This window comes from Drosophila rhopaloa, unplaced genomic scaffold (genome assembly GCF_018152115.1).
Source record: "Drosophila rhopaloa isolate 14029-0021.01 unplaced genomic scaffold, ASM1815211v1 contig_187, whole genome shotgun sequence".
In the NCBI taxonomy this organism is placed as follows: Eukaryota; Metazoa; Arthropoda; class Insecta; order Diptera; family Drosophilidae; genus Drosophila; species Drosophila rhopaloa.
In genome coordinates, this window is record NW_025335069.1 from 174251 (window position 1) to 198317 (window position 24067).

Sequence of the window (24067 nt, forward strand, 5' to 3'; positions counted from 1 at the left end):
CCTAAGGCAGGCGCCTCTGAGAGACTTTTGGTTGTTCCCACATCACGTTTACACGATGTGCTAATTGAGTTAGTATGCATGATGCAAAAAAAAAAAAAAAAAAACAAACCGAACAACCGCATATGCATAGATAGGGGGTTTCGAAACGATCCGTAGCAAGTTAAAATTGTGTCTAGTTAGCAACATTGGGTGGAATATAACACCATCACAGAAAATGCTAAAAATTAAGGGCCATTATACACGTCTCGATTTCGGTTTCGATTCGTATTCTGCCTTTTTTTCCATTTTTGCCCAGTGCCATATGGCATCGAAAACCGATAATTACCACCATACAAAAGTATCTGTATCTGTGTATGGCTCGGAGTATCTGTGTGTTGGGTTTTTGCGCGAGTATGGGAGTGTGTGTGCCTACCTGCAGCAGAAGCCTCACAAGAGACAAAACTGGACAAATGCCACCATACATATACTCCTCACATCTTTTCACAACACCACAAAATACAACACTCATAGTCAACAAATTACTCACGCGCAAAAATCGCCATTCGTTATTGCTTGTTGTTATTTTTTGTTGTTGTTGTTGTTGCTGTTGTTGTCGCCGCGTATTTTTCCACATACAATTTCACTGTATGACGTATGCTTTCTTGCTGCTTATGTGCCTGCGTTCCATATGCATAAACGCCTGGCAGTTTTTATTTCCCCACGTTACCTGTATGCGGGCTGGGGTATTAGGGTGATCCGAGTCGAATAATTAAAATTCCTTAATTATTGGTTACCCCCAAAATGTTTCAAGTTATTTGAAATCATTTTAAGTGGTTGAAATAAAAAGAATAATAAAAATAATAAACAAGTTTACGCTTAAAATCGCATGTTAACTAATACAAGAACCCTAAACATCCAAACGCACATTATTGAATTGGGATCACCAAAACTTATCTTATATGCTGAATCTAAGAATAATTGTTGTCCTCAATTTCTCATCATGTGCCCCAGATCATTAAGAAAATGTAGCCCACTTTGAGATCCTTAATCCTCTTCAGTTCTGAAAAGAACTCTCCGGTTTCTTAGGGATTTCCTTTTGACTTCATTAACACGGATTGTAAACCCGGCTTAAGGCCGCCACACTTTCCATTGTCTTTTGAGTGGTATTATCCAGAAGTCAATTTATTTGCCATAAGGTGAGGCACCCTAATGCGCCGACTTTGCGCTTGTTTGTGTGAGTAGTAGTACTATTCCGCTTGATGTGTGTTTATGTGTGCGCATTTAAGCCGCAAAAACGAAGTCGTCGACGCCGCTCGGTCGCTTCTGCTGCCGGCAAAATCAGCAGAGACGACAGCAACAACAACATACGAGACAGGGCAGCAGCAATAGGAACGACCACTTTAGTTAGAACTAACAAATGATAACAGCAGAAAAATTGTACAAATAACATTAGCAGCAGCTACATCAGGGACATATGCAGGATCAACATTATTCAGCATTATTCATTATAATCACCAATAACAGTAGCGACATAACTAGCAACGGGAACAATGCCAACAGCAATATTTAAAACTACAACAGTAACGTTATCATTGTTGACAGCAACATAATAAGCAAGTAGATCAGCAACAATAAGAGTAGAAAACCTCAACAAATGTAACATATCTATAACAGCAGCAATAACATCGGCAACAATAACAGCAGCAAAATGTTAAAACTTAGGCAGTAATTTTAATAGGACAACAAGCAAGTGAAGCAAGCAGCAACTTTATTAACAACAAATGCAACAATAAAAGTAGCAATATGGTGTGCTACAACATCAACATGAGTATATTTGACAGCAGCAACAATAGTAAATACAGCAGCAACATCCCACAACAGAAGCTACAGCGGAAGAATCAACACAACAGCAGCAATTTCTGAGACAACATTAACAGCAGCAGCAACAACAACCGGCATATGAGCGGCGCGGTCTACCTGTTCGCCGAAGTTGGACAGAAATTTTCTTTTCTTACCTAAGGGACACACATACAGATACAGTTTACCCTTACCTGTGCACAAATACTCATACATGCGAAAAAGAGAAGAGGATCGACGGTGGCGGTAGTATCAGTATGCTGTCCCGCTCCCACCTGTGTGCGCCGTGTCAAGCCAAGCTGAACGGGCCACGCTAAGCTGAGCCGCTGTTGCTGTTGTTGTTGCCGCTCCGCCGGCGGCGTTAACCACACGACGCCGACGACGCTGGCGCAGCACACAGAAAAGAAACCGAACGAACGGCGGGCGACGTTGAAAGTCTTCGTTCGGCTCGGTCTTCTCTGGGATTCAGCAGAGCGGTCTACAGGTAAAGCGGGCCAACAGCAACAACAACAACAGCAACCACGAAGCAGCGACGGCAGCAGCGGCGCGACGGCAGCAGCGTCAAAACTTGGGTTTTGGAATTTTTTTCTTGCTCTTCTTTGGTTTCAGTTCAGTTCGATTTTTATGCACAGTCGCAACGTTCGTTACCTTACCTGTGCGCTTCGCTTTTGTTTTCTCCTTCGTCGTCGTCGTCTTCGTTTTCGTCTCGTCTTCGCCGCCTAAAACATGTGGGTTCCGTTTTCGATTTTTTCACCTTTCCCATATAAATAAAAAAAACTACCCGAAATTTTCGAAACGTCGCGAAAGTACGAGCAAAAAGTGCAACAATAGCGAAAATACTATAACAAGAAGGGAGAATACTATCTAAGGAGAAAATACCATCAAAAGAAAGGAATTTAATTCAAGTTTAATCCCCAATACCATAAAAATATTACCGAATATACATATATTTAAAAGAATAGTCTCAACAAAAGAACGATAACTAGAAAAATACTATAATCAACGGAAAAATATCCAAAATAACAGTGCCGCAGAAAAGCAAAAGTTACAGCACCAAAAAAGAGAGCAAAGAAAGTAAGTTGATCGGTTTATATTGGGCAACCTTTATGTGGATTACCAGACTTATTGCGCGGATTTACTTTGGTGGGACGGGGTTTGAATGATTCTGGGCGAGTATAAAAGGTGAGATAAGGTTAAATCTAGCCTATAGACTGACCCCACCCCTCGCTTTGAACACTTGCTCGATGGATGGTCACCGGATGTCTGTTTGTTCGGACTTAATGGGCTTATGTGTCGGCCATTTTGTATGCCCTGTCATTAGTTGAACGTTTCTCTTACTCGCCGTCTGGATTTGTCTTTCTGTCAGTGTATGCGTATGTCGTTGTTTGTGTGAGTGCTTGAGTGCCAGTGTGTGTGTTTGTGCCTGGGCTGCCTCAATTATTGATTGATTAATTATTGCTGACGCGTATGCGACTTCGCCGCGACGACGACCCTTTGCAAACCGGTTCGTTGACGCCTCTGTTTTGTGCCTGCGTGTGGCACTCTCTCTTTTTGTGCCCCACGGCCCCCACCACCCAACTTGGGTCCCCTTAGGCCACCAATTCTCCACCATAATCCAATTGCCGATCATCGATTTATGGACAAGAGTCATGGAGCTAAGTCCCCAAGTCCCCCAGTTGTTTCCTTGTTGACAGTGTAAAACTCTAGTTGCGCATGCGCTTGTGACCCCTGCTATAACATACAATGATCAAGGTGTTCTGTTGGACAGATCCGTTAAGCGGACAGGTCCTTTAAGTGAACAAGTCCCTTTATCTATAATCTCATAAAATTACCTGTAGAAACTACATCTTATAACGTACTTTGACTCTGACAATAACGTAACTCATTTACAATAAAATACCACTATATAAAGTCATCTGAAGGAACAGATTCTTGATAAGGCGATCTTTTCCCGAGTATTAGAAAATATAATCCTTAAATAAAAAAAACAAGTTGCTACAAAGTGATCGCACTTCTTAACCGATAATCTTATTTTGCGGACAAGTCTTTTGAGGAAAGTCAAAGTCAATATTTCCATTTTGAACAAGAGATAGACGCTTAAAAAAAGTTATTTTGCCAAGTTGTAAGAAACTTATTGTTCTTAGGGTACTAAGAAAATGTTAAAAATCAATACAGACATATAAATGTCCGCAGACTATCCGTCCAAGAGAGCACTTACTGTATTTAGCAACCGCGTAACATGTGCCACATACTCAATGTATTGGCACCTCTGCAACTTCACTGCAACTCCGCTCCAACCCCAACTTTACTTCTTGGTACATTTGCAATTAACACTTTTGTGTACGTGCTTGGTTTGATTTCGGTTTCGCTTTGCTGCCACTGTTGCTGATGCCTAATCAGCATCCATCCACGGGTGCAGCAAGATACACAGATTTTTATATGGTAGATACAGCATCCAGCTAAACTCGGGGCTCAAGTCGGTAGCCACAAAGTTAATCAGCGTGCAGCAGCGACTTTCTCGTTATTTTCTTCCCTCCGTCTTAGTTTGGTTTGTAATTATTATTTTATAATAAACTTATTAGCGCAAAGTCGCCAGCATCATCTCCCCTAATGCGTTTTTGTCTTGTTCGTGCTTCGGTTTTGGCTTAGTGCTTTAAACCAAATTCAATTAAGAAATCGAGTGCAGATATACATATATCCCCCCGACTTTGTGAGACAGAGTGTGCTATATGTTTAGCCCCGCACGCACTTGCTATGTGTTCACATTCTGTTTCTCAATGGGGTCTGCAACTGCAATTGCTGCTGCCACTTCTTCCACAGATGCTGCTCTCTTAACGTCAATATGTTGGCCACTTTGTTGTCTAGTTGAAGTGATTGATTCAGCCATTTCAAATATTTAGAAAGCTAATTACACAGAGCAAAATGTGGCTTATTCAAGAGGAATGGGATTTCCTAGGAGTTGGTGGTTTATCAAGCTTACAACTAAATTTCCATTCTTAAAGCAATTGGTATAAACAGGCGTTGATAAAAAATGTATCTTTAATATTACAATAGAAGAAAAGTAAACTTAAATAATATCTTACTCTCTTCATTATTTTATTACCTTAATTGTTTAAGTTTCCTTTACCTCTCAAATTCTTGTTGCCCAACCGAATTTTGAAACCTTTTCCTCTTGGCCAACAACCATTAAGCAATTCAGTTCAAAGAACTTTGCAAACCAAGAAAACATAATGATGACACCTCAAGCGAACTGCCTGCCCCTATATTATATTTCAATATTCATATTTTTTCCGTCTTGCCTCAAAACAAAAATGAGCTCATCTCGCAGCCATAAACCAATGAAAGTATAAAATAAAACTCAAATAAAAACCGAAACGAAGCACAGCCTCAGTCCCAATTCATTCATATTAAAAGCTTATGTAATCGTTTTACAATTTGTGAATTTCGTTCGCCTCGGATTGGGAGATTGTATAAGTTTTTTAAGCAAGCTTTACGAAATGCTCGCCTGGACGACATTGTAATTAACACTAATTAATCACAGAGTTTGCAAAAAACAAAAAAATAAAACGACGAGCACCAAATCAATCTCGCCAGAAACTTGCCAAATACTAACCCGAGTTTCTTCGAAATTTTATCAAAGGCCTTGAACTTAAGTTTGGCCGGATGGGAAACCTCTTTCACCCTCCCCGGGTGTTAAAGATCGCCAAGAAGTTGATTGTTCCTGATGTAGGCCTAAGCAGCGACTACAATTATAATAATGAACCAAAAAAAATTATGTTTACAGTGCGTCACAAAAGCGAAAGAGCTATAATGAAATTTATGAAAAATAATGAAAGATAGATTTCATATTAATGATTGAAAATTGTTTATTTTAGGGTCTTCTTTAAAACATTGTTTTTCATTTTATAATTTTCTGAACTTTATTCAAAGCTATATTTGGACTGAAACTTCAATTTAACAAAATATTGTCTGATTACAAAATTAGTTCCATAATCATTAGTTTTCTTTATTTAATCTTTTTAAGAATCACATATTTTCAGATGGGCATAATTCATGAAACGCACTGTTGGCATAGCAATTTAATCATTTATTTCAATGATGATTATAATTTTTCTTCGGCCAGGCTCATTATAGCCAATGGTTTCTCGCTTGGTGGCAACAAACTCATTAGACCTTGAAAATCCAGTGCGTGGACTCGGCTGGAAATTATAGCGAACGCGACATTGTTGCGCAAGTGCGTAGAATTAATTACCAACAAAATTTCAAACCGAACCGAAACCCTCAAAAAGCGGGAAGTGAATTAGAAAGAGAACGTTTTGTGCTACGCTCCCATGACAATTAAGAATTATTTTTTGTGGTTTCTTAGAGAGGGGAGTTTTTGAAAATATAGAAATTATCCACCTATATGTGGTTACCTATGAATTAAGGGGAACCGGTTTTAATTTTAAATATTTTATTTTATAGGGTCTCTTCATAAAAGCGATGTGTCTATATAAATTTTACTAATGGAATATAAGAATTTTGAAACTATTTGCCATTTAGTAACTATTCGTAGATGCTCTATATGCTATGCTATTATATCGCTTACAAATGTAAAGTAATGTGATCAAAGTGTCCCTTTAATTATTATAACTATTGCTTTTTACTTTTCAATTTCTGATTGCACAACACTTTCTTTTTGTAAATGTTTAGCTGAACAGGTATTTCGGTCTATCAATCTTAATTTTTCTTTTATAGTTTCGAGGTAATTTTATGGTTACATCACCTTCTTATAGTTATAAATGACACGGGGTGACTCAAAATAAATTGAGCTCATTGACTTTACAATCTTCTTATGTACAGGTGGATGAGGGTTGAGTTTTGGATAGTTATAAAGGGAGGGAGGAGGGTCAGTCTTTTGTATTCCCCTTGAAGTGACTTTCAGTTTTTGTTGTTTTTGGACTGCAACAGGTAGCAAGCAGGTAAAAAGGTACCAGAACATAAAATTTTCCCTTTCGGGGCAACCTGAGACCATTAGATTTGGCCGAAGAAGAACCTGTTTAATGGAACACGTTTTCTTATTTGGCGGGGCCCTCTGCTCCTTGTTATTATTATTATTATTATTATTTCTTTTGGACCAGCTTTAACAAGGAGGGAGAAAGAGTGGTAAAAGAGTGAACGGAATAGAGACCTTGACCTTGTCTTTGACTTTGTCAGTCTGGTGGCTCTTCCTTTTTTAACTGGCTCTTCCTTCGTCTTCTCCTTTTCGCTGTCTGCTCCATTTCTTGCATAATTTATGTCCGTAAATCTAGGCTAGACAATGCACACACACACATGGGGTGTAAGTAAGAGAGGGCAACAGCTAAATAGAAGAGAGGGGGACAGACCGTTATCAAACTGGCTTTTACTCCACATTACGCGCACGTCGTCCCCTTCTTTTCCTTTTTACTCCTTCTTTGGCACATTTTCAAACGTTTGCCTTTTGATTAAATTTTATGTTGTCCTGCCCCCCTCCTCCTTCTTATAAAAAGAAAACGAAGCAGGCGAAGAAACGGACGACGGTATAAAACTTACCTACATTTTGTTACTCGAGTTATTCCTGATTGTTGGGGGGTTTTCCCCTACCCCACCCGTTTTGGAAACGAGTTTTTCCTACACTTGCTTTTCACATCTCCTTTTCTGTGTGTGTTTGTGTGGTGTTGCCATCAAACAGGTCGCGTTTTCTTTTGCCGTCTTGCTTCTTCTACTTTTACTTATTTTTTGTGCCTTGCTCTCCCCCGTCTTCTCCTTCTTTGGCTTACATATGTGTGTCTGTTTACCTTGGCATACGTCCTTGAAGATTTGTCTTATATTTTGTTGCTTCTTTTGTGTCGTTTCTTGGTCTTTATAGGTTTTTGTGTCGTCACTTTGGCGCTTTTCATCTCGTTTTTGACACTTGCTGTTGCCCGGGTTTCCTCGTTTGCTTATTTCTTCTCCCTGTTCTTCTTGGCGTCTTCTTGAGGAAATCCTTTTTAGCCATATTGCTCTGCTTTTGCTTTGCTTTTGCCCTTTTATGTGTTCATTCACTCCGACTTTACGCTTGAGTACTCAATTGTGGCCCAAAGAATTAAACAACAAATGCTTTAGATGAACATACTTTGCCGGTTCGCCGGATACAAGGCAATATAAATGCGGTTAAAATATTATTACACCTTAAAACTATATTTAAAATAACATAGTCGCTATTTGTTTTCAGTTTAGTGACTTTAAAAAATGAGTCTTTTATGAAACATTTTACATTTTTGGTAATGAAAACTGGGCCAGACTTTTTAAACTGTTAAATTCAAGATGCTGACCAAATAAATAGATTTTGCATAAATTGCATTTCAATTTATACCAAAAGCCAAAATGATTGTCCTGATATTAACACTTGTTAAATATAAACACTGATAAGTGGGGAAAATATAGGTATTAGTTAGTCTATAATTCGGGACTCTCAGTGGGTTCCTTTCTCCCAAAAAACCTCGTGCAAGGCAACACTTATCTGCGCTCTCTTTCGCCCCAGCCCTACCCATCTCTTTCCCTCTCTGTTAGCCCCTTTGAAGAACCAGTATCGTTCTGCTCGTCTTGCTGCTGGCGTCTTCTGATTCGGCTGTCTGTTCGGCTCGTCTTGGGTTTACTTGGCTGTCTATTATTAACTCGGCTGCTCGGCCTGCTCTTCTTTTATGGCCGGTCCGACTTGGCCTGGCCATAACCATGACTTGGCCCGTCTTTGGCTTTAGCTTTAGCTTCAGCTTTGGCTTTGGCTCTTTGAGGTCAACAAACAGCTGGGAAAACGGCGCGTCGAGTCTTTTTTTATTTTTTGTGGTTTGCTGCTGAAGTCATGCGTGCCGCCCTTCACCTCCCCCTTTTGCCAGGTCTCTTACCGGCAATTGGAAACCAGTTTCTTGTCTCACCAGTCGTCAGTCAGCCAGCCAAAAATTAAGTTTCTCAGCTCATGTCCGACTTGAGCCGGCATTTTCTTGTTTGTAAGTTTGGTTCGCACGTTTTTATTTTATTTTTTTGTAGCCTTTGTTTCTCACACAAAATGCTTCCGCTCAGCTTGTTAGAGCTTTATTGAAAAATCTTGCACAAGTGGGGATATACTCGTACGTTTTTTTTTGGGCTATCGGCGGAGAACTTGAAAAATGGTTTTCGAAAACGGATGTCTGCGTGTCTTTCGATCTTTTTAAATATATCTCTTGTGGGCACTGAAAATAATTTGGTGTGCCAAATGGCCCCAGTGGATGACTTTTGCTCCTGCTCTCTCGCTTAACCCCTCTACGCCCCTCTGTGCGCCGTGTCGCACACGAAATGAATTTCAATTTGTTTTATTTCGATCCGCATGTGCACACTCAGCTCGGTCCGATACAGATAAAGATATATTTGTACCGTACATAACCTTATATTTGGGGTACCCACAAACACACACGAATATTTGTATATAAAAAAGAGCGTATGTTTGTTTCTTAATTTAATGTTATACTCTTGCCAATTTTGGGTCAAAATGTTGTTTGACAAATCAAAATGTTTTCTTTTACTATATGATGTATATTTTTGATTTTATACACAATTATGATAGTGCTTTTGGCTATTAGTTATGCAATTAAATCATGATGGTGCTAACATTAAAAACACGACAAAGAAGCTTTTGTCGATTAAGGCAAAATTATCTTGAAAAATATTTTTTTTGGTTTCATTGGTGGGCTAACGTTTAAAAGACATTAGGGTTTTACTTACATGAGCATCACCTTCTTTTATTTTTAAAATTTAATTGAGATGGACCAAGTTTGCAAATTAATTGTCTTACATTTCCTGTCCCTTAATATGGGATCTTAAATTCCATGGCAGTTACAGATTACTGGATTAAATTGGCGCACTTTCCCTAAGTGTATTCCAATTTCGGTTCGCCAATATTTTGGCTGATTTTATTGTTTTTTTATTCGGTTTTATACACGAAAGTGTCTGGGATTGGGATTGGGATTCGGAGTGGAAGTGGAGCTGGGAGGACGGGGACCGAAACTGTTGGGCCCGAGTTTGCTGGCCTGCCTGGCAGTTTGATACGGTGACAGTCAAAGAATACAATTAACATAATTTACTTACAAAGACATGCAAACACACACCAATTCGCACACATAGAAATTTGTACGGAAAATACAGAATACCCATCACGACATTGCCATCAGTTTGTAAGTTTAGCAAATTTGGCAAATCGTCTTCGGTCGGTGGTGCCATTTCAACGGTCTTGGGATGTGGGGTGATAGCCCCTTTGTAGGTGTCGCTTCTTCATATATATATATATATATATATATATATATATACCTCATTGCGAAATCGATTTCGATTATAGGGTTCGCTCGCCACTTTAGAATCTTTTTTTCGTTGGTTTGGTTTGGATTCGTTTGGTAGTTGGTTTGTTCTCATGCCGGCTCGGCTACAAAGTTTTTCTAGGGTCTCAAATTGCAGCGGTCTTGTGAGAAACTCAGCGAAACGATAAGCGAATAAGTTGGAGGCAAAACTTATCGAGAGACCGAAAGAAAATGCGACTGCGGCACTCTCATATCTTTGTTTCCTATCCATTTCATATATATGTACACATGTATGAAATGCATAAATATTTCATTGGCTGTCCTGTTATCGGTTTTTAAAATCCGCCAGAAAAAGTTCCAATCACTTTTATTTTTATTTTACTTTCAAAAAACACCAGAAAGAAAGAAAGTTTCTCTGAAAGAGGGCTTTAAATTGATATGTATGTCTGTGTTTGTTTATGTATTTATGCATGTGTTTTGCTATAAAAAATAAAAATTTGCATTGCAAAAAGCTTAAAAGGGCCGGTAGGTTGAGGAGGTGAGGAGCAGGGTTTCAAGTGGAAGTTTTTTTTCTGGCTCTGATAGCGTCCAGTTATTTATTCTTTTATTTTTGCACATTTTATGCATATCTAAGTTGCGATACAGTGCGTTATAAAATTGTAAAAGTTTATTGTTTTTTTAAATTAAACTTTTTATAAATAATTCATTAAAATAAACAAATAATACTCCACCTTATTTTGAAATATCTTAAAAGAAATCTTTTTTACGATATTAGTAAAATATTTAGATCCTAAAACTCTGTTTTGCTTTATTTTTGGCCCTATAACTATCCTAATCCTTCGAAACGTACTGTATATATTCCTATATATATACGTGTGTGTTTTCGAGCTTGGTTCAACATAAAAAAACATACCTACATAGATGTGAGACAAATCGCATGTATCCCCCGTTGAACCAAAAAAAAAGCCGCACACACTCTGAAAAACTGTCGCTATCACTGCCTTGAAATCTGCATAAATGATGATGATTTTTGTGTGGTGCTGCCGCTTCTTCCTTTGGCTTTCGTCATCCCAAGTTTTTTCCCCAAGTTTTTTGCATACCGCCTTACATAGATACATACATACGCAGAGACTTCCCTTGCTGCCCAAGGGAGAACTTCAGATTGAGCTTGGGCTTTGGGTTTTGAAATTGAAATTTTGGTAATTTTTTTTCAATGTGTTTTTTTCCATTCCTGAGTCTGAGAAGGCAAAGTTTTTGATTTGTGAATAAACAGCCGACCGAGGGATGTATACATATGTATCTTCCTATATTGTGTATGCATAATCTGTATTAAGTTTATGAAATTTCTTTGAGCTGAGTTGTGAGCATATATATGCACATATGTACATATGCCATGTAGTTTTGTTTCTTTTTCTGTTTAGACTGTCCAGGCCAAAGGCATGAAACCATAAAAATGGCAAATTAACCGTGTATTTTCACAGCGAGTGTGTGGTGTGCCTCTGTGTGTTAAAGGTATGGGTGTGTGTGTGTAAGGGCTGGCGAAACCTTTGCCCGAGAGAAGCCACAAACAAAACTCTGGCCCAATGTGGCATATATATGTACAAATATATGTTTTTGGACTAGGGTGGACCTCTTAATAAATGAAAAAACTTGAAAAGTATTTAGTATTTTTAATTTTAAGGCCGCAAAATGATTACCTTCATTTTAAAATGCTTAAATTGCCTTATGAGCAACGAAGCTAAAAAAATCTTAAACTATTTTGACCGCTTAAGAATGGTCTTTAAAAATAGGCGATGTTTTTCTATGAATTTTAAAAACTATTTAGAATAAAAAAATGTTTAAAATACTTTATTATAATCCATAAAAAAATGTAAAGCCTATTTTATATATTTTGTGACATAGAGCTCAAAAACTTGAATATTTTGTTATGTGGCTCGTAAAAAAACTCAACGGTGCGTATGATTTATAATTTTTTGTATAATATTATAGATAGTAATATGAATCAAAACCCTTTAGTCTTTTCAATTTTTTCTACGACTCCACTCCATATCATCAGTTCAGTAGCCATAGGAAAAGCGACTTATTTAATAAAGTTTGCTTTGTTTCAGGGTAAATTTTCTGACTTTGTAAGGAAATTGGTATCTTGAATATTACACAGAATTGCGGACCACCCTAGGGTGCATATATCCAAGTTGGGAATCGGCACGTTTCGAGGTCCGTCCAAGTCCAATCAAGCAGACTCGCTGAGTGACTGACTGCCAGCGTCGTTGTCGTCGTCATCGTCGTGGTCTCCTCCGTCGTCTGAAGCCGCCCCAATGGCATGTTGTTCAATAACGGACCCCCTCGAATCCCTACCGCCCAACAACCCACTGCTGTTCCTCTTCCCCCCCTTTTTTTTCCTCCAGAGTTCAGTTGAGCTGAGCTCTCGCCGACGACTGTCTTCAATCAGCAACGTTGGCGACGACTCGGGGCAGCCAGCAATTTATCCAGCCATGCATATTAAGCCTCACGATTTGTATTTGTATTTTGGCCTCTGCAGTGTATATGGGGTATAGTATGTGTGAGTCAGCCAGAAGGTGGAACCTATCTGACATCGCAATCCCCAATACCATCCCCCATTCCATCCCCATCCCATCCCAGATGGCTGCTTATTGCCCTTTTCCCCCCGGCGAGTACGAGTTCAATTTCAGTTTAGGTTCGCTTGGATTCGATTTTATAAGTTTTCAATTTCAGCTGCAAGCTTTATTTCCCCTCTATCCATCCAATAAATATGCCTTTTTCTGACCAAATGACCGACACTTCCTGCTCAGTTCGTTCTGTCCGCCTGTCTGCTCTTCTCTCATTATGCTTAAGCTATTGTTTGCAGTTTGCCGATTTGTATCTGGATAATTCTACACTTTGCCGGGTAGTTTACCAGCAATTGGTACTGTTTTTTTGAGTGGGTTCATTGAACATGAATCTTCGGCTTAATTGAAATTAGATACAGAATATTTTGATATATATCCAAAACAAAAACTTTAAACGGTTTCCCTCGATTTCTGTTTCTAAAAAGTCCGCAAAGAAATATATTTTTTAAGATGTTACCTTAAATTTTTTTATCAGATTTGTGTTGTAACTTTCGCTAAGATTTTTTATTTTATTTTATTTACCATTACTTTTTCTCGTTTCCCGCCAGCTGTTGGGGTTGATTCATCTGCCCTCGATTTTTGGCTTCCTGTCTGCCAATTTTACATCCAACAAGTTTGCGACTGAAATGCAGAGATATTCCCAACGTATCCCCGTTCACTTTGTGGTACATATAAAACCGATAAACGTTTATTTTTGGGGCTACAGTCGAGAGTCTTTCTGTTATTCCACCTGATTTTTGAGCGTCTCCCACACAGGAGAATACAAAAAAGCACAAGTGCATATGGTGGCAGCTGCCGGAGTCCCTTAAACAGCTGCTTAATATGCTTACTACTGTCTCCTTTGCTTACCGCATTCCCCTCTCTTTCACTTTACCCTATGGCATTCTCTTGTATTTCATTCTTTAGAGTAATATTGTATGTGCTTGGCAAGCCGCACTTGTGCAACTTCTTATAGTTCTCTTTTTGAATATGTTATAATTTGAGTAAGACGTTTGTTTCCCAGTGGTAAGACTTTTTAAAATGTATAACCTGGTCTTCGATAAACGCTTAAGTCATGCTTATGACTTATAATCATTGTTTTTAATTTTTATCATATTGCATATTTTGGGTAACGCTTTTAAACCTCTAATGCTTTCCATTGTTTGGTCATAATAGAGATTCTGTTGTAAAACGCTATTGATTTTAAGAAATATTCAATGAAATATAATATTATTTTGGGTTTTGAGGAGTAATATTTGAATTGTTTTAAAATTTGGGCAAATACATCGTATAGTTGACATATGAATTATAGGATTAAAACCACCTCATATTTAAAATAAAGTCGTGATTTTAGAATATATAAATCAAAAGATTGCAGTTACTAGATCGTAATGTTGCCATCTATATTTCAGACTGAACAACTTTTATTTTAGTTTTATTAACAGGGCAAGGGTATAAACCCTTCGGCTTGCGGAATTATGATTCCCTTTTATAAAGCTCACATGTTATTCAAGCTTGGGAAACCCCTCTATGCGTCCTTTTCGGGAGGGACTTACCTCCTTCTCCCCCACTTGAGTGCTTTTCCTGCTTTTTCCGTCTGAGATGACGGCGTCTTATTGTGCCACGTTTTTCTATATTTTCCAGCTCCTTACTTTTTTGTTTGCCTTTTTTTCGCGTAGACAGGGCTATAAAAATGCTGCTGCTGCTGCGTCTGTTTGTCTGACGCGTACTTGCGTCACACCTTGCCTTCCCGCCCCCCCCTTGTCCCATCCTGTAGAGCCCCACAATCTCCTCCAGCCATTCTCATATATATTTTACTGACTCTACTCTCCCACACGTTATTTGTTTTGTGTCTGCCTTTGCGTCTCTCCTTTTCGCTTTGGTATTTTTATTATTATTATTTTTCGCGTAATTCTTTGTTTTGCTCTGCAGTTTCTTTGGAAAAATTAAACTTTTACTTTTTTTTGTTTTTCGTTTTTTTTTATTTGCCTTCTTTCTCTTTTTCTTCTATGCCCCGATTGTGTGTGTGTGTTAAGTATTTTATGATTATTTTTTGTTACTTTGCTCCTTCTGTTTTGCTCGTCAAATTTAGCATTTACTTTGCTTTCCGTGCCTTTTCGTTCTGAGTCTATCAATTTATGTTATTTTTTGTTTATTTTGCTTTTCCTCTCCTTTTCTGCTTTGTTCCTCCATTTCAATATCAAAAGTTAAGCACACACATTGGGCGTGAGTGAGATGGAGTGATGTGGGGGAAAAGAGAGAGGGCTAGACGTTCATTCATACATTTTCACGCTTTTTATTACGCTCGCGTATGTGTTTTTGTGTGTGTGTGGAAGAGGGTTTGAAACCTAAAATTGCATTTTCTCCCCTCAGTATTCAGTTTGTTCTTACTCGCATTTGTTTTATTTGATTTTTATGGCGCTATTTCAAGGTTTTGCCTGATTTTCTTTTTATGATTGAAGGTCGTTTAGTGACTTGATTTGTTTTCTTTCAGGTCTGCTGTACTTTACTTTCCTTCAGAGGTGTTTCTCTTGGTATGGGTTTAAAATTTGGGAAACTTTTCTGTATAGGTCAACATTTTTTAAAATTCTTTATTTCCTCCTGCAGAGTACACTTTAACATATTTTAAGCTTTTATTAATACTTTTGAAAGCACTTTTTTCTTTTCTAAATTCAAATCGATATATGTACAAAATGTATGGATGATGAAAAAAACATGTACTGTGTAAAATAATCTTTAAATTTAAAGCTTTTCTTTCAACCTCATTGCCAATTGGTCTTATTTTCTTTTACTTTTGTTAATTGGCTAAGAAAATACCTTCCGCACGCGCACACACACCAATGGCGAAAACCAAAAGTCGCGTCGCATGCAAAACTCATTAATATGCGTCGGATATTGTTGTTGTTTGTCGATTTTATAACTTTGGCGCACACCTTACCCAAGTCGGACAACAACAATATAATGGAGCCATAATAAGAGCCAGCGAAACGTCGAAAAAGTTCAATAAACTTTTGCAGCTAGCGAATATTTGATTTTGTTGCTCTTTCATTTCGTTACATATACATATATAAATTTTTGCTTTTGGTCTTCCGTCTCTTTTGAACACCTTTGGGTTTATATCTCAATCAGCAATTTTGTAATTTACTTGCTTACCAATTTGTTTTTATTTTCCCAATCTTCTGAATTTATCTCTGAATGAAGTTATTCACAATCACAGAAAATCTGAACTCAATTCTATTTTTTTTTTTTTTTTTTTTAGCAATTTCTCGACAATAATTTTCCTAAAATATATATGAAATAACTGAATGTAACTCATAAAATGTTTTAAGAATTGAGCTTAGTGCTAGTTAAAGTATTACAAAAAAAAAATTGCCGTATAAATGCTCCCAACTAAAATTTTCTGCAATGATGAGTACCCAATTTTCAGCAATTTCGTTTGTTGAAAAAAAAATATATATATGTACATATATACCTTTGTATCTATCGCTAACTGGGCAATTAGTTGCTGTTGTTAACGTTGCGATGGCCTGACTCCATTTTGTTTTCTTATTGATGATCAAGCAAAACTCAACCATCGGAGCAACTGGTTTGGTTCCGCTTTCGAAAAGTTTCCCCTTCCTTGTCTTCTTCAACGGCAGAAATTCCTCTCTTTCCCCTGCCTCCAGGTGGTATTCTTAAAATATTATTAATTTCTTATTTTTCGCTAAATCATCCATATGCCTTGGCTATAAACAATATTTTAACATTTTACCAACCGAATTATGTATTTTTACTAATTTACTAATTTTCTCTTTTCTTCTATCTCGTTACAGGTAAATATCGAACGGTGTAGAAATTGGCAACTTGAGGCCACGACTCTCAATCAGAAATTACTTGTTAGTGAGTGCTCACTGTTCATTTGCTTTTTATGCTTGCTGCTGGGTTCAAAATTAAAATGCCAAAAGCGTAATCAGTGGGGTCCTAAGATTGAAATTGATTTGTGGTTCACTGAATTTATTATGTTTTGTTTTTGACGGAAGAGAAAACTAGAAAAGGGATAGGTTAATCATGGGTTTAGAAATTTTATGAAATTTGACTAGAGGGAGTTTATTTTTTAATCTTTTTGAAAAACTTTAACATAAAGGAAATGAAAGTATGAAAGGAATGTATTAATCCGAAGTCATAGCGCAAGAGCGTACTAAAAATCTTAGTCGTTTGGGATTTTTTAACAGAGACAATACAAATATTTTGCCAAATGGCCCAATGAGTACAAAAAGGTTAAAAATTCGGTTTCCACACCCAATGTTAATTTTTTTATTGCTCACCTGAAACATATAAGAATGTTCAGAATATATTTAGGAAATTTAGTTAAGAACCATTAATTATTTGAATATTACTCAATATGCTCCAAATAATTTATGCCAAACATTGCCGGCTTTAGCAAACTTACACAAACTCCACATTGTAGTGGGTTGCATAGAGTTTCCATTGGAAACGTGTGAAAATGCTAATCCATGGATATTTTTTCTGAGTAGTATCACCCTCCTCAGAACCTTTCTCCGCACCTTTATCTGTTAGATTATGTAGATTTTCATGCGGCACGTCAGTGGCTCATTTGCATGCAATTATTTTGCTCTTCCCCGTTGGAAAAACTTCAACCCTTGGGTGGGCGGATATCGGGATATAGACAAATTGTGACATGTACTTCAGTTTCAGTTACAATATTGATGCCTCTCCGCCTTGTAATTTCTCATTCATCTTCAATGGGCATTTAATCAAGCTGTGAATTCGACTCCCAAACTTCAATGACAAATGCATGCAACCATAAAAAAATGTTGAAAAAAATAATCAAGTTGAAGATAAGGATAGAATAAAAAACAAGAAAGGAAAGCTAACTTCGGGCGGAGCCGAAGTTGATATACCCTTGCAGAATACTCTGTAAATTATATTCTCCAAAATTATTCAAATGATGCATTCTTAATACTCATAAAAAATCCCAACTTCCTAACTTTAACAACACCAAAGTTATGACATTTCCAATCGTTCAGTTATATGGCAGCTATAGGATATAGTCGGCCGATCCTTATGAAATTTGGTAGGTCGGATTGGCTGGCCAAATATAACACCCATAGAAAATGCCAACTTCCTAACTTTACAAACACCAAAGTTATGGCATTTCCGATCAATCAGTTATATGGCAGCTATAGGATTAGTCGGCCGATCCTTATGAAATTCGGCATGTCGGATTGATTAGCCAAATTCAAACCCATAGAAAATCCCAACTTCCTAACTTTACAAACACCAAAGTTATGGCATTTCCGATCGTTCAGTTATATGGCAGCTATAGGATATAGTCGGCCGATCCCGGCCGTTCCGACTTTATACTGCGTGCAAAGGAGGGGTGTGTGCAAAGTTTCAATTCGATATCTTTAAAACTGAGAGACTAGTTCGCGTAGAAACAGACAGACGGACAGACAGACGGACAGACAGACGGACAGACAGACGGACAGACGGACAGACGGACAGACGGACATGGCTATATCAACTCAGGAGGTGATCCTGATCAAGTATATATACTTTATAGGGTCGGAGATGTCTCCTTCACTGCGTTGCACACTTTTGACCAAAATTATAATACCCTCTGCAAGGGTATAAAAATGGTAAATGAAATGAAATTACTGAACAGCAAAATGGGATGGAAAGGGGCGGGAATCGAGGGAAAAAAATGCAAATGGTGAAATTTTAAACCCTTGAATGGGCCCGCCATTGTCTTTGATAGTCGGCGGAAAAGCAGGGAAAGCGGTCCACGGGATGTGGCAATACCAGGAGGATGGGGGTAGCATCCTGGGTTGCCCATTTGCCAACTGGGCTGTAAGTAAGCGCATTTTTCCCGATTTTTTCTGCTTCTGCTGTTGTTGTTTTTGCTCTTCCTTCCGCTCATTTGTCTCTGCATGAAAATGTCCGCGATTTTCTCCTTTCTGTGTGTGTATGTGTAATTTTTTTTGGTTGTGCTTTTAATTGTATTTAGTTACATTAGTAATTATCGATTTTTCCTGGGCTTGGGTTTCTAACTAGGATCGGTGGTTGTGGTACTGTACCTGATGCCAAACGACGGAAAGGGCTTAAGTTCGTTTAGATTGTTTAATGAAATAAGGGGTGAATAGGAAACCTTTTAAGAAGATACATTTTTGTTGGGAGAAAACAATATAGAAAAATGAATTGGGCCCAAAATTATTTAGAAACACATACATAAATAGGGTAAGGTGTAAACCTGAATAAATACACCAATTTATTTATATTAAAGATGTAGCTTCGTAAAATTAGTTTAAACACCAATTTTATTGTTTTAAATAATAGTACATTTTTATTACCGATAACTTACCAATAAATATAATAATTTAAACGGTAAGAGATGTAATAGATATACAAAAATTTCATATTTCATAATTTTATTACACTGCTTTATTCCCTTTTTCCAAGAAGGGGATATTTTCATATCCTGCTATTAATTAACGTCCAGAAAACGTCTTCTTCTTTGCATTTATGGTCGCATTGATGCCCCTCGAAGCTTGTTCATTTATGGTTTAGACAGATTTGGCCTCTTTGATCAAGGTTTTTGCATTTTACCCCCTCCACTCTATGCGATTCTTGTTCACTAACCATTTCATGCCATTTTTTTTGTTTGCTCCACGTGCTTGTTACTCTGGCTGTCAGCCGGTCTCGCTTTTCAATTATGCCTGACCGGTCCTGCTCTCCGTTTTAGCCCAGAGAGCTGAAACGGACCGAACTGAACTAGCCATTGTGCCATTTAAGCTATATATCACTCATACGCAGCATTGGCGCTTTATTTTCATGCACTAATTGCGTTAGAATTTCAATAGGAATAGGAGATATACACCCTTCCTTTCCTGCACTCCTCGTTCTGAACTCTCTCTTTGATTTGACTTTAGCACATGAAGAGTTTTTAATTGGAATTTGCAGTGGGAGATTATCAAAACCAGGCAAGGGGCAGTGATTTTTCTCTGCTCTTCTCCTTTGATTTTTTCCGACTTTTTTTTTTTGGGGTAGCAGCTCTTGGATACATACGTATATATACCTGCCCAATGCCAATTTTTTCTTCAACTTCCTTGCCAAGACTTTGCCACGCAGCCTTTTTTTCCCAGGGTTTGTGTGTATTGCTTTACATAAGACCCGGACGGTCCGGAGAAGTCCAAAGTCCGGGTGTGCCCTCACGGCCATTAGAGCGCTCTGTGCTCTGTCGTTGTCGTAATTAAAAACAAGGAAAATTCTGCACCGAGAAAAAAATGTGCCAAGGAGGCGGATTGTGAGATTGGGTCGCCTTGGGTTCTCGTCGGGCACCTACCTTCCATTCCATCTTCTTTCCGCTTGCCGCAATTTATTTAAATTTTCTGTGCCGAACTCTTTTGCTTCTTCTTAATTTCTTCTGCCCTTTTCTTTTGTACTTGTTGTTTTTAATAAAGTGCGCTGGACATAGCGCTAAAGAAAAAAAAAGGTCCAAGAAAACGCTCAGAAAAAAGTTGCGTAAATTTGTTATGTACTTTTTCTTTTAAATAAATAAGTATGGGGACGAGGAGGAGAGTCTTCTTGGCGTTGATGAGCAGAGCGACCACAGCCCACCCACTCATATATAGCCGAGCAATCATGCATCCTTTCCTGATGGTGCACCCCATCCTCTTGGCCTGTAGTTCCGTTTCCGGCGCCTGCCATTTGCATCTACAGCAGAAAAAAAATTTCTTTCATTTATTCGAAGGATTCTTCATCCTCTACCCCCTCCCCAATCTTGCTGATTTTTTTTTTGCTGTCGAAGAAGAAAAGATTTTTTTCTCTTTTTTAAAACACACAAACTGGACGACGACGGGCGACCCAAGGGGTGGTGTGGCGGGCAGCATTTCTTTGCGGCTTGAGCGAACCGAAAGAACGGGTACACAAATTTCAACCTACTCAATTTTTGCCTTAATTTCTTTTCTGTTTCGCCAGGAGACCTCGGGCCACCGGAGCCATGCCCATGCCATCCCAAATCCTCCCCAGCTCCGCCTCCATCTCCTCCTTTGCAAAGGCGGTAATAAGAATTTTTTCTTCGCTGCCGGAGTGTGCGTGAGCCGTAGTGTTTTTTCCGTATTTTTAATTTAAAATGCGAAGCATGGAAAAAAATATATGTATAAAAATGGTGTGGGAGGAGGGAGCGAGGGGCGAGGGCGGAAGAGGGCTTTTGCGCACTGCTTAAAAGAAAAACTTCTGAAGTAAATATTTGTCTGTCCAATTGCTGCGGCGACTGCCAACTGCAACGGATTGGGTTTGGAAAGGGGGTGGCAGATTGGAGGGTGGCAGTGGGTGAGGAGGACTTGGATGTGGGCGTTGTCGTTGGCATTGGCGATGGCGAAAGTGTTGTTGGACGGGTTGGGCATCGGACACTACTGTGGACACTGGTGACCGACCATGCCAAGACAAGCGACGCCGTAATGACTGTCACAGCGCTCCATGGACAAACACGAGACACCACCTCCGCCTCCATGCCAACATCCCAAAACGAAAAAAAAAACAAAAAATGAACAAATTTCCATCACCTAAGCTCTGTTATGTATTCCCCCGGGCTTCTCTTTGGCGGAGTGGGTGCGGCACTTTGGAACTCTTTCAACTATCCGATATAGGCTATTTTTCAATCAAATCACCGTATTCCATATTCAATGTGTGTAAATTGCCAAGGGAAACGCACTGTGCAGCCTTGAGAGAAATTGGTGAGGTGATGCATACCATTATATCCTTGAAACGGGACAACTAGCCATTGTATCCGATATCGTATGAGTTGTATAAAGCCGCAATTTGAATTGGTTATAAAACCAATCACATAGATTGCGTATTGTTTGGCTAATAAATGCTGAAACTGGTTTAAAGCGTAAACATTCCGCAAGAATATTTAATATTATCGGTTTATTTGGCACTGAAATAAGATCAGTATGGGACTTTCATGTATAAACAAAGATAGAAAAAATTGCACTTTAAATTAACAGAATCTTAAACAATATCCCAATTAAAAAGCTAAGCAGCTGGCCTAAACTTAAATTTATTTAAACAAGAAAACTGTTTATTTGTGAGTTTAAGCCGAAAAGAAAAAGTTCCCAAACAGAATATTAAATAAATGACTAATATCTTTTCCCCTACTTGACTATTTTTAGGGCCTCTTGCGCACCGCCGAGCAGCTAAAGATCAAAGGCCTCTGCGAAACCGCCGAGAACGCGGATGACCTCAACGACGCGGCCACAGCAACAATCACTGTTTCAGAGAACATTCAGCAGGCGGTCGTTGGTAATATTGTGAACGCGACCATAGTTCCCGGAGCTCCGTCGCCCTCCTTGGAACAGCAGCAGCAACACCACCAGCAGCAGCAACAGCAGGCCCAGGAGCAACATCAGCAGCAGCAACAGCAGCAGGTGCATGCCCAGCAGCAACAGCAGCAACAAATCAACGCTGCCCTGCTGACGCAACACGGAGTGCCCAGCGGAAGTGTTTCCCTATCCGGGCAATTGCTTAGCTCCTCGGCCAGCGGTAGCAGCGGAAGCTCAGCCGGCGGACAGCAGGCTCCACAGACGCCATCCGGTTTGCAGCCGACGCCACGCAAGTCTCGACTTAAGCGCTCCAAATCGCCGGACTTGCCAACGGGCGGAGGAGCAGGAAGCTCTGGAGGCTCCAGCAGTTCATCGTCGCAGCAGCAGCAACCCCAGCCGGCGCACCACCACCACCCGCAGACCATTCTTATCCAGGGCCAAAATCCAAATTCTATTGTGAGCCTGCAGCAGACGGCCGACGGCAATTACATACCAGTGCCAGGAACTGGAGACGATTCAGACGTAGAGGATCACGACCACGAGCACGAGCACGGCCACGGACACGGGCACGGAGGACATTCGCACGGACACGGTCACGGCCACGATCACAGTCACGATCACGAGCACGAGAACAAGCCGAATAAGATCTGCAAGACCGAGCAATCGGTGGCCTCGCCGGCGTCTAATTCATCCAGCGCCTCAAACAATGCAGCGGGCGTGAGCGGCGTGACATCCACCGGCCAAGCCATCGTCACACAAATTGTAGTAGCGCGCGACGGAAAAGATACAAAAAATATGACTAGTTTAGGCATGGGCATGGTAAGTTGGTTAGCTAGTTTGGTTTAGTTAGCACACAGCATTCTCTCAGTTAGCCAGAGATCGATCGCAGATCAGATCGATCTTCCCCGGCATAATGAACCCTATTTTGCTAACCTGTCATTCCTATCTCTCTCTCCACCCGAATCTGGATTCCATGCAGAACGGCGGCCTGTTGGGCGTGCCCATGGGATTCCTGGACTTCACACCCGAGCCACCAGCACCATCCGCCACCCCAGTCACCGTCACGGAGCACGTCGATCTGTCCTGCAACCCCAGCACGGACACGCGCGATCTATCAAGTGAGTGATCGGTAGTGTAGCCAGCGGATCTACGCGGTAACACCTAAAGTCTTGGGAAGCCCCAACTAATCTGGTTTAAATTTGCCTCTCAACAGATCCCACCGAACCGCTCGATATAGACAATCATCTGGCCCAGCAGATCCATCGGCTCGATCAGTCCCCCATGCACTCGATATCTCATCACCACACTGGCGATGAGAGCAACTCGAATCTGGTGCAGCACATCAAGAGCGAGGTGATCGAGGCCAAGCACCTGGCAGCTGCCCAGCAGCATGCACTTAGCCAGGCCCAGCAGCAACATGCCCATCACCAAGCCCACCAGCAGCAGCAACACCAACAACAGCAACACCAACAGCATCAGCAACAGCAGCAGCAGCAGCATATCCATGCCCAGCAGATGTTGGCCCAAAGTCAGGCCCAGTTGCAGCAACAACAGCAGCAGCAGCAACACCACCAGCAGCAACAACAGGCTGCAGCAGCTGGTGTGCACGGCCAGCATGGGGGACATGTGACGCACGCCGACATCAGTGGTGCCACAGTCATGGAGATTGATCCGAGCCAGATTAAACACGAGCCGGGCATGATAATAACGCCAGAGATTGTCAACATGATGTCCTCAGGGCATATGGGTGAGTTGTGCGTCAGAAAATTGAATTGCTGGAATGTAAGAGTACATTGCAGACTGTTTAAATTCCTTTATCCCAAATGCTTTTCTATAGGACCAACCGAATTCCAATTTCGGTGGGAAATTAAAGAATACCATTTAAAAAATAATAAAATAACTTTGGCTATTGGCCAAATAAAGTAAAATAAATAATACATTTTGGAAGTAAAACAAAAATGAATACTCCAAAGAATAGTCAAAATAAGTTTAAAAA

General features: G+C 39.7%; 1 protein-coding gene across 5 annotated transcripts in view; it reads left to right on the forward strand.

Moving 5' to 3' along the window:
• LOC108050177 (broad-complex core protein isoforms 1/2/3/4/5) overlaps window positions 1–24067 on the forward strand; it is a 54018-nt gene that overhangs the window by 25234 nt on the left and 4717 nt on the right. For 4 of the 5 annotated variants that reach the window (XM_044459270.1, XM_044459271.1, XM_044459272.1 and 1 more), the window contains 3 exons: window positions 21922–22890; window positions 23051–23189; window positions 23285–23818. In XM_044459270.1, coding sequence (XP_044315205.1) covers window positions 21922–22890; window positions 23051–23189; window positions 23285–23818 — 1642 coding nt within the window. Of the gene's footprint in view, window positions 1–16608; window positions 16628–21921; window positions 22891–23050; window positions 23190–23284; window positions 23819–24067 lie in introns of those variants that run through there. The other variant, XM_044459273.1, reaches the window with a different exon arrangement.